The sequence below is a fragment of the Lolium rigidum genome, chromosome 7 (genome assembly GCF_022539505.1).
Source record: "Lolium rigidum isolate FL_2022 chromosome 7, APGP_CSIRO_Lrig_0.1, whole genome shotgun sequence".
Taxonomy (NCBI): domain Eukaryota; kingdom Viridiplantae; phylum Streptophyta; class Magnoliopsida; order Poales; family Poaceae; genus Lolium; species Lolium rigidum.
The window spans coordinates 130,183,480-130,192,632 of NC_061514.1; the positions used below are offsets into that span (position 1 = coordinate 130,183,480).

General features: G+C 47.2%; 1 protein-coding gene across 1 annotated transcript; it reads left to right on the forward strand.

Moving 5' to 3' along the window:
• Positions 1-3,591: 3,591 nt before the first annotated feature.
• LOC124675392 (psbP domain-containing protein 2, chloroplastic-like) lies at positions 3,592-5,062 on the forward strand. The gene is made up of 3 exons (XM_047211469.1): positions 3,592-3,927; positions 4,093-4,248; positions 4,616-5,062. Exons 1-3 carry the CDS (start codon positions 3,592-3,594, stop codon positions 4,865-4,867), a joined length of 744 nt encoding a protein of 247 aa, XP_047067425.1. The 3' UTR covers positions 4,868-5,062.
• Positions 5,063-9,153: the final 4,091 nt, after the last annotated feature.

Below are 9,153 nucleotides of genomic sequence, written 5' to 3' on the forward strand. Positions count from 1 at the left end.
GGATGTGTTCGGTTCCAAAAAAAGAATGAATTTTATCTCGACAGAGTTTTGACTTGTGATCGTCCAGATTTCAGTCGAAGTTAGCAAGTCAAACAGCATGCCACGAAAAAGTGTGAGCAAGGGGCAGTTTTGTTGCGCCGTATGGCCTTCGTCTAGTGGCCCCTCGTGATTTGCTCTTGCAACATTTGTCTTCATCTGTGTTTTTGGTTGACTCCTTGTGAATTTCTCATTTAAAAACATCACTAACTACTTCTCCATGATGGTTGCTCGCACGTGGTTGACCAACACCTAGCTTTGGCATATCTCAATAGTATCTCATTAGGTTGATTAGACGATTTGTGCTTAAACTAAGCTATGGTTCTATGTTATTTTTTCATAAAGATAACATATTAGTATCATATAGCGAAGCTCCCAATTATATTTAGCCTCTGCAACAACGTAATACCCATTGTGTTTGGATGCGTAGATTTGGGCTCGGGATTACCGAATCTAGAATTTGTGGTCAGTTTTCACCGTTTTGATAGGCCTCTGAATCATAGCCTCGAAACTAAGCCCACATCCACGGAATCCCATGGAAACTTCGCGTGCCTCTTCGTCCCTCGAGAAACAGAGAGCGTGACCGTCGACGCCTCCCTCCCGACACGAGCGACCGCCGCCGCATGCCCCTGCAACGTCGCCGCCTCCCTCCCGACGCGAGCGACCACCATCGCATGACACTGCAACCATCGCCGCATGCCTCTGCAACAGCCACTGTGTGCCCCTGGAGGAGATCCATCCGAATCTGGCGTGCCCCTGCAACTACCGCCGACGCGTGCCCTAGAGGAGATTCGTCCAACTCTGGCCCACCCCAACCACCGCCGATGTGTGCCCCTGCAAGCACCGCCGCCGCGTGCCCCTAAAGGTCGTTTTCGGCCACCGCCACGGCTCCCTCGCGAGCCATGGCAAACTCGAGCACGTTGGGACGAGCACCCCTTCCAGCTTCGCCGGCCGGCCAGGTGGTGTGGATAAAATTCAGAAATACATCAAATTCCAAGTTTGTACATCCAAACATGATTTGGAATTGGGTACACTACTTGATTCAAACACCAGATTTTGAGCACATTCAAACAACAGAATTTGGAATTTGAGTTGGAAGCCAATTCATTTTCACCTTGGATTTGGAATTTCTAGTCCAATTAAATTCCATTTTCAATTCTATGCATCAAAACATAGTGTTACAGTTCTCGTAGCATCATGAGTACATAAGCAAAAAAAAAACTAATAAATGAGGAAAATTTTGCTAAAGTGTTGCAGTCCTCGTAGCATCCCAACCACCACCAAGATAAACCATAAAGTCCAAGATCTTCAAAAGAAACGTCTCCAAGAAAAAATCACTGCATCCAAGAAGGAAGCATTGCACAAGAGCTGTCATCATTCGATTGCACATTTTTGGTTTTCGCCCTGAAGATTATCCATGCTCTCAAAGCAATGCCTTCAGCAGGATCATGCCATGGATGTTCAGACTTTGAACTTTACATGTGCTATCGCCACCACTTACATACCGCTGCTACGAATCCCGAAACTCCAATCAAGTTCCTCATTGGCGCAAAGGCTCAAATTACCATTACTAGTCCTCCAATCTTGATTTCTATGGTATTCCCCATCTCTGACTTCACCATAGAACGAAACATATCCCATGAAGGCAATAGATTTAGCAGAGCTTGGTGCCACTCTCTCCTAAACCAGACGGTGAAAAAAAACATGAGTGCGCATGACCGAATTTCACCTGATCCAGCAAACATAGCACGCCCATGAGAGTTCATTGGAAGAGCCTTTCAGAACATGACATTCCGTCCAAGATCAAGGAGGACATGCATCAGGAAGATCTTTGTCTTGTTGCAAGAGAAACCCTAGTGCCACCGCCTTTATTCAAAATGAGTCCCCACGCAACTGCCCATTCCAGCGCCCGACCCACCGGAAAAGGCCGGTAGATCGATGACGACCCAGGTCGCCATGCCCGCCATGCGACGAGAAACACGGTGGTTGAGGACATCGGGCCGACTGCAAGGCATCCACGGGTGCTACAGCTGTGGCCCTTCTGGCTCAGACATGCCCAAACCACCGTGAACCGCGCACCGACGTGCCGAAACGGGCTCGGCACCACACCACTATCACCTGACGGTAGCCAAAGGGTAGCATTGAGACCACGACCAAGGGCGCGCCTCCGCCGCCGCCAAGGATCACCAACAATCCATTGTTCGTCGCGTCGCTTCAACTCCAGGTCACGATGCCCCACCTGGGAAGCCTCGCCGCCGTGATGCCTGACGTGCATCACGTTCTTCATGGGGGTAGCATTCCGCAACCCCACACGAGAGGAAACGAGCATTCCCCCGCCACCGGCAACGAGCAGGCTTTGCCCGGCTGAAGCCCTAGTGGCGGCGAGGGAGGTGGAGATGTGTTAGGGGGCTCGCTCGGCAGTGGCTAGGGTTAGGCCCTCCCGCCGCCTCGAGGGGAAGAGTGGAGGGGAAAATTTTCGAGCAAAGTTGCCAATCAAAAGTTTTTATCATGTCCACCAGGTGCTATTTCGCCGCGGCAGTCCCGTGCCCTGCCTGCAGCGCTACCTCTCCCAGAACCTTGGTTCGGGCCAGCACCAGTCCCATTCGTCTCCCCTTGCAACGCCATCGCCAGTATAGATAGGTTGAATCTGCTCTCCTGCATAGCGCCTGTAGATTGATGGGTGGTGGTGGTGGAAGTTTTGCGATATAGGTTTTCCTCCCGTTGGGATTTTATGGCCCTTCAGACGACAAGGTATCACCGTATCTGGGTCAAACTCCACGAGCTCCTTCCTTCCTCTCACGTCGCGTGATGCGCTCAAAGTCTCGTTGCGCCCTATGGCAAACCGACAAGCTCTCGTAGATTGGCGGCGGTGGCGGGTTCGCCCATGTCGCCAGAGCCAAACCTACAGAGTTGACTTTTTTTCTTTCTATTTTACTTTTCATACAACCTTTTTTTCATGGTCATAATTTATCTATTGTTTTCCTAGTTTAAATCTTATGGTAAGTTGCTCATATATTTAAGGGTTTGTTCCAATTCAAACACACCGCTCCGAATGCAGTCATTTTGATTGTTGAGCGCGACCCCCATGTCCAAGAGTGTGGATGTATTTTTGTTATGTATGTGTTAAAAACGATATATAAATATTCCAATATATCTTTATTTTCATACAGCTATATCATTCTATATTGTCCAAAAGGAACACAATTTACAATTCCATGTTTGTACATCTAAACATGATTTGAAATTGGACACTACTTTTTATTACAAATGAGCAAAATCAAGCACATCCAAACAAGGACTTCGGTATTCTTCACCCGAGTATTATCTACAACCATAGCCTTACGGTAACAACATTTTTTTTCTTCGGTCGAGTACACTGTGAGCTTTTGAACTGTAACAACGGTTTATTCCACATTTCCGCTTCACTTTCACCCAGCCCACTAAGGAAAAAGAGCAGAGCCCATTAGCAGGGCCACAGCCAGCGTAAAATGACGATAACGAACGGAGCGGCAGAGGCGGCCATAGCCGCGAGCGAGAACTTGCCTCTACAAATCGATGCCACTCGTCGGCGCCGTCGGCTGCCCTTGCCGCGGCCCGCCGCTGAAGCTCGCCCGCCGCACCCAGCGCCCGCCTCCGCGCCGCACCATCGCGCCCAAATGCGACATCTCCTCTCCTCCTCCGCCCCTAACCAGGCGGGCCGTTTCCGCCGCTTCGCTGCTCCTCACAGCCATCCCTTTCCTCGCCTCGTCACCGCAACTCCCCGTGGCCTCCGCATCGGAAACGGATGCAGAGGTCGTGGGAGGAGGAGGAAGCGCGGCGGTGCTGGAGCTGGAGCGGTACACTGACCAGGACCAGGGGTTCACCCTCCTCAAGCCCGCCTCATGGCCCAAGGTACGAAGCACTGAAGCCACGTTGTGCTGCAATCCTGCAACGTAGTGTAAATACGCACCTGATAATGTGATGTATTAGCGTAGGAAGCTTTGTGCACTTTGATGAGTCAGGATTGTGGATCAGAGCTCTGAAATGTGTGTTGCTGTTGTTGTGTAATTGGGGAAGGTGGAGAAGGCCGGCGCGACGGCGCTGTTTCAGCAGGAAGGGAAGGGGAGTAACAACATCGGAGTTGTCGTCAGCCCTGTCCGCCTCTCCTCGCTGACGGATTTTGGTACGCCGCAGTTCGTCGCGGACAGGCTTCTGCAGGCAGAGAAGAAAAAGGTAAATGCCTGAACACTTTGGTGTTGTTTGGGGCTATTGCAATTTGCCGGCCCCATGCTATACTGCTACCGTATTTTTTAGTTGGCTGTCTGTAATGATCTTATTTGATGTGACTGCTTATCTGTTGTGCTGTATAGAGAGTTTCTTTTTGATACAGTAACTTCTTTTTATTCTTATCTGCATATGGTTAATGCCGTAATGGCAATTGCATCAAATGTATTCAAACGAGCAGTTCATACTGAAGCTCAAAACTGAGCTCCTCTTGTTGTTGCTTATTATAGCCGGTGGTAAAGGTTCAAGTGCTAATATTTGGGAGAAATTCAATGCTAGTATTGGCAGTTGGTTTGAGTCCTTTCCCTTGATTCAGGAAAGTACCAAATCCGCGGAGGTGATTTCTACTGGAGAGAGATCAGGTCATGATGGCCTGACAGTGTACGAAATCGAGTACTCACTGGATAGCACCAGGGGAGGGATGAAGCGGATCTTCACGGCGGCCTTTGTTGCTTCTAGAAAGCTCTACCTGCTCAATGTAGCCCACTCTGATACCGAGGAGAAGCCCTTGGACAAGCAGACTAGACTTGTTCTTGAGAAAGTCCTCCATTCATTTGATAATGTATAGTTTATTTATTCCTCTCAAAAGGAGTTACATGTCTCCATTTCTTGTCTCCAGATTCACTTCTACAAACTTCAATCCAAACGTTTGGTTCTTTATGTTTATTTGTAAAAGAGTTACGAGAATGGGTTACTATATTGTTCTTCGAATACACTTGTAAATGTTATTAGCTTATTTCAGCATGATATATTCTTGTGTGCTTTTGTATGTTTATTTAGAAAGTTACTTTATTGTAGAAACCAAAACTATGTACGAAGGTGTACAAATATTTGTTCCCAGGACCTTTACTTTTTCATAGATTGATTACATTCATAGATTGCACTTTGATTGGGCGTATATCCTTTCCTTGCCCTCACCTTCAGAAACCAGGTAATGCATCACTGAGTTTCCTGCAACAATCAGTTACAATGGAAAAATGAAACTTAAGTTGTTAGAAATCAATTTCACAAATTATACCAACACTTCCTCACACCAAGACTCATCTTGTGAACATACAGCTAGCTCACCTTTTTTCTGATCAATTCATAACATTTGTAGAACTTGAACCTGAATTATGTTCATGCCTACATTGTGATCTTTCCTTCTTGTACTGTGGGTTATACATTATCAAGGGATTACACCGTTTCATTTTCGTTGGCTGCAAGTGCAAAGACCATGTCACTCTTATTCTTTTTTGAGCTCCCTCCTTGGGTTGCCCTCCTTTGGATCAGTACGGTGTTCATGTCCATCACTTTCATGCTGCTGTTGGGTACTTTGGTGAGTGGACAAGTAAGCCATTGTTATATTCACATGTATTATCATGTGTGAGAATTATTTCAAATCTGGGCCTTTCGGCCTGTGATGTCTAAGCCAGCCAATATGCTGGGTGTCTTTTCTTCACCAGTTCCTGTTATCTGCGTCCCACCCTATCAAGATGGGCTCCTTAAACAATGCACTTAACACTCTGGTCATTTGCCTGTGACTGATCATTCTGTTTTGTGTGCTTGACGTGTGGAAGTGGTCAAATGGCCTTTGAGGAACATCATTGGAGAAATGGCAAGGTTTGAGCTCCCTTACGGTTCTTTGGTTGAATTTTTTAGAAATATATACTAATATAGATAGTAGTATTATGCAGAAAGGAATAGTAGATTGAAACCATGCACATGTAGTGTGGCTTCAAATTTTCAGTTCCAGTTTCTCAACCTAGCAAACCTCATGTTGTACCACTACTTAGTAGGCTATCTCTACATAGGTGGCTTAATAATAGTATGTTAAGATGCCATGTTCTTTAGCTTAGAAGATTGATGTAAGGCAGTTTTTTTGGCAGGTCTTGCAAAGGCACCAAAAGTAACGGATGCTTAGTGGTATTATTTAAGTTAGGAACATTATAATGTTTGATTCAACACTATTTCAAGGGACACAGGCAACTTACATGAATCAAATGCCACATGCCGATAAGGTTCTAACCAAAACAGCCAGCTTCTACCAGAAGGCCGTAAGGCTGTCCACCTTCTGAATGAAGGCTGTAGAGTCCAGATGCAGAATCAAGTGGTCTAGAAATTGATGCAGATGAGCAAGGGTTTGTCTGGAAGATTTGAGTCATTCCCAGTTGCTTTGTTTCTCCTTGCAAGACGACCATGGAAGGGTGAAAACACTCAGGTTGCTCCTTACCTTTAAATACATGAAAACTGTTTGTATGCGGAAGCAATTCCTAAAAGAAAGTGGAGACCAGGCCTTCCTGGCTTATCTATCTTTGCAATGGACTAATGGAGTATCCCACTAGGTAAAGTAGCACTATTGGATGGATGGATGTGTTCTGCTGGGCTCCATTTGTTCCTTAGAAAGTTTTATGTGAGTATAGATGAAACAGAAGAATGATAGTGGCCAGGTGGGAAAGGTTCGTATTACAGGGGGGTCTATGAGTATCCAACAACTTTCGATGGACTGGAGTGGTTAGTCCCAGGGGGACCACCAATGGGATATTACACTTGTAGCAAATGATGCATTTCGTGTGGTGTTTCCAAGCAAAGCCGACATGGTTAGATTGAGAAGACTTAAACCTGTGGATGTTGAAGGTACAACCATTACTATGCACTTTGAAGACTGGACGTCTAGGAGGCTAGACAAGTGGGCAGTTTTTGATATTTGGCTTAGAGTTTTCGGATGCCCGGATACTCTATGCCGGGATTTATTAGGTATTTTCTGTTGTTTCTCTGGTGGGTAAATCAAAAGAGGTTGATATGAAGTTTACTCGTGAATACGGCATTGCCCGTATGCGTATTGATTGCGCCAATCCACAACTTATTCCGAGATATTTGGATCATTTTTATGATGGGGAAGGGTCGACCCGCACGATTGGGACCTGGCAACGGGCGAGGTCAAAATCCCACGCGTTGGTTGGTGCCCCGCGATTAGCACTTAAAATAGCAATCAGCAAATACGAATCATTAGTGTGTTTCCGATTAGCAAATACTCTTTTTTATACGTCGCAGGCTCGTACGCAAGTGGGATGATAGTAAATGCAGAAGCAGTTACTTTGCGTCGCAGGCTCGTACGCAAGTGCCCCGCGAATCCATTTATTGCCTGCTATGTCTCCGTTACAATATTAAAAACATCAAGGATGTTAAAATATGTCGTTATGTACTAATCCAAAATAGGCATTTTGTTCCAATGATTTTGTGTTATAAAATATTTTTTAAAAAATTATTTTAAAAATATGAAAAGATTCGTTGGCAGTTTTCTCCATTAATGATGGAAATAGTCAAAATCGACAAATTTGGATCACAAATTTTTAAACAATGATGGAAAATAAAATGTTGTTGCATTTTAAATTATTAAGTCAATAAATCGATTCATTTAATTCACCAATTAGTTGACAAAGTTCTGGATAAATTCATGAACAAAATAACATTTGTTACCGCTAAAACATTTGAATCGGAAGAAAAAAATACACATTCTTCTTACCAGATCGAGATGAGATTTTTGCAAACCATTTTGTCCTAATGGTGGAAATAGTAAAAAAAAATTGAGCCTGTACGAATCTAAAATGAACATCAAGATAGAATGTTGAATGTAAAAAGATGCCATTTTATACCAATTCTAAAATGGACATTTTGTACGAATGGTTTTGTGTTATAACATTATTTTTGAAACAATATTTTTAAATACGGAAATATCCATTAGCAGTTCTCCCAAATTAATTAATGATGAAAAAACTGTTAACACTATTAATGGACCATTTTGATCGGAAGAAAAAAGGACCATTTTGATCGGAAGAAAAGACACACATTATTTTGTTACAGCCATTTGGATCGGAAGAAAAAAATAACTAGATTGGAATAAGATCAAGGGAAATCTGTCCAACACAGCCCAGAGAAACAAAAAAGAAAGAGGAAATTGAAGTTGAGGTCCGTCACGGTGATGCGTTTGAGGGAGAGGAAGCGGGCGAGGAGCTCAGCAGTACCAGCACGCCAGCGCGGAGCTGCGCATCGACAGCAAGAACTCGTTGTGCTTGAGCCCCGCCGTCGGCCCGGCCAGCCGCCACGACCTCGAGGGAACAGAGGGGGAGCTCCACGAGCTCATCGCCGTCGACCTCGCCTCGTCCATCCACACGCAAGCCGCGAGCACTTCGGCCGCCAGATCCTCAGGGTCGGGGTCGCCTTCTTCTCCGCCTGGCGTTGCTGAACTCGGTCGGCGAGTCCATGGCGATGAGCTCGCGATTCTTGGCACGATCTGGTCAGGGACCATCCCTGTGTCCAGCGACAGCGACAGGAGCGTCTTCTTGCCGATGCGCCCGGAGCCGGCGCCACCCCTACCGCGGCCCTGCACCGCCGCCGTGGCGGGGGTCTCTCGGCTGATGAAGACGGATCCGGCGCCGCCCCCACCGCGGCCAAGCGCCGCCTCGACTCGGCCACTGCGTCCCGACGGAGTCCTCCGCCACCCGAGTTAGCTCGGCCAGGAAATCCTCCTCCTCCGTCCGAGCTAGCCCGCATCGACGAACAGCCGCCGTGGTGGTCATCAACGCTGCCCGCACCGCCGAACAGCCGTCGTGGTGGTCATCAACGCCGGCCAGGAGGCACGCTGCAGCTCGAGGGCGTGCGTGCCGGTGAGTATCCGGCGGCGACTCACCGTTGACGACCGCTGCGCCCAGCCGAACACCACCTTGACGGCCACTTCGCCCCGCCCGTCGGCCTCCGCCACCCGAGCTAGCTCGGCCAACAATCCCTCCTCCGACGCCCGACCAACCCTGCAGCGCCGCACTGCCGCTGCGGCATCACCGCCAGGTGGAGCTCGAGGGATCGGGGGCGGGAGCG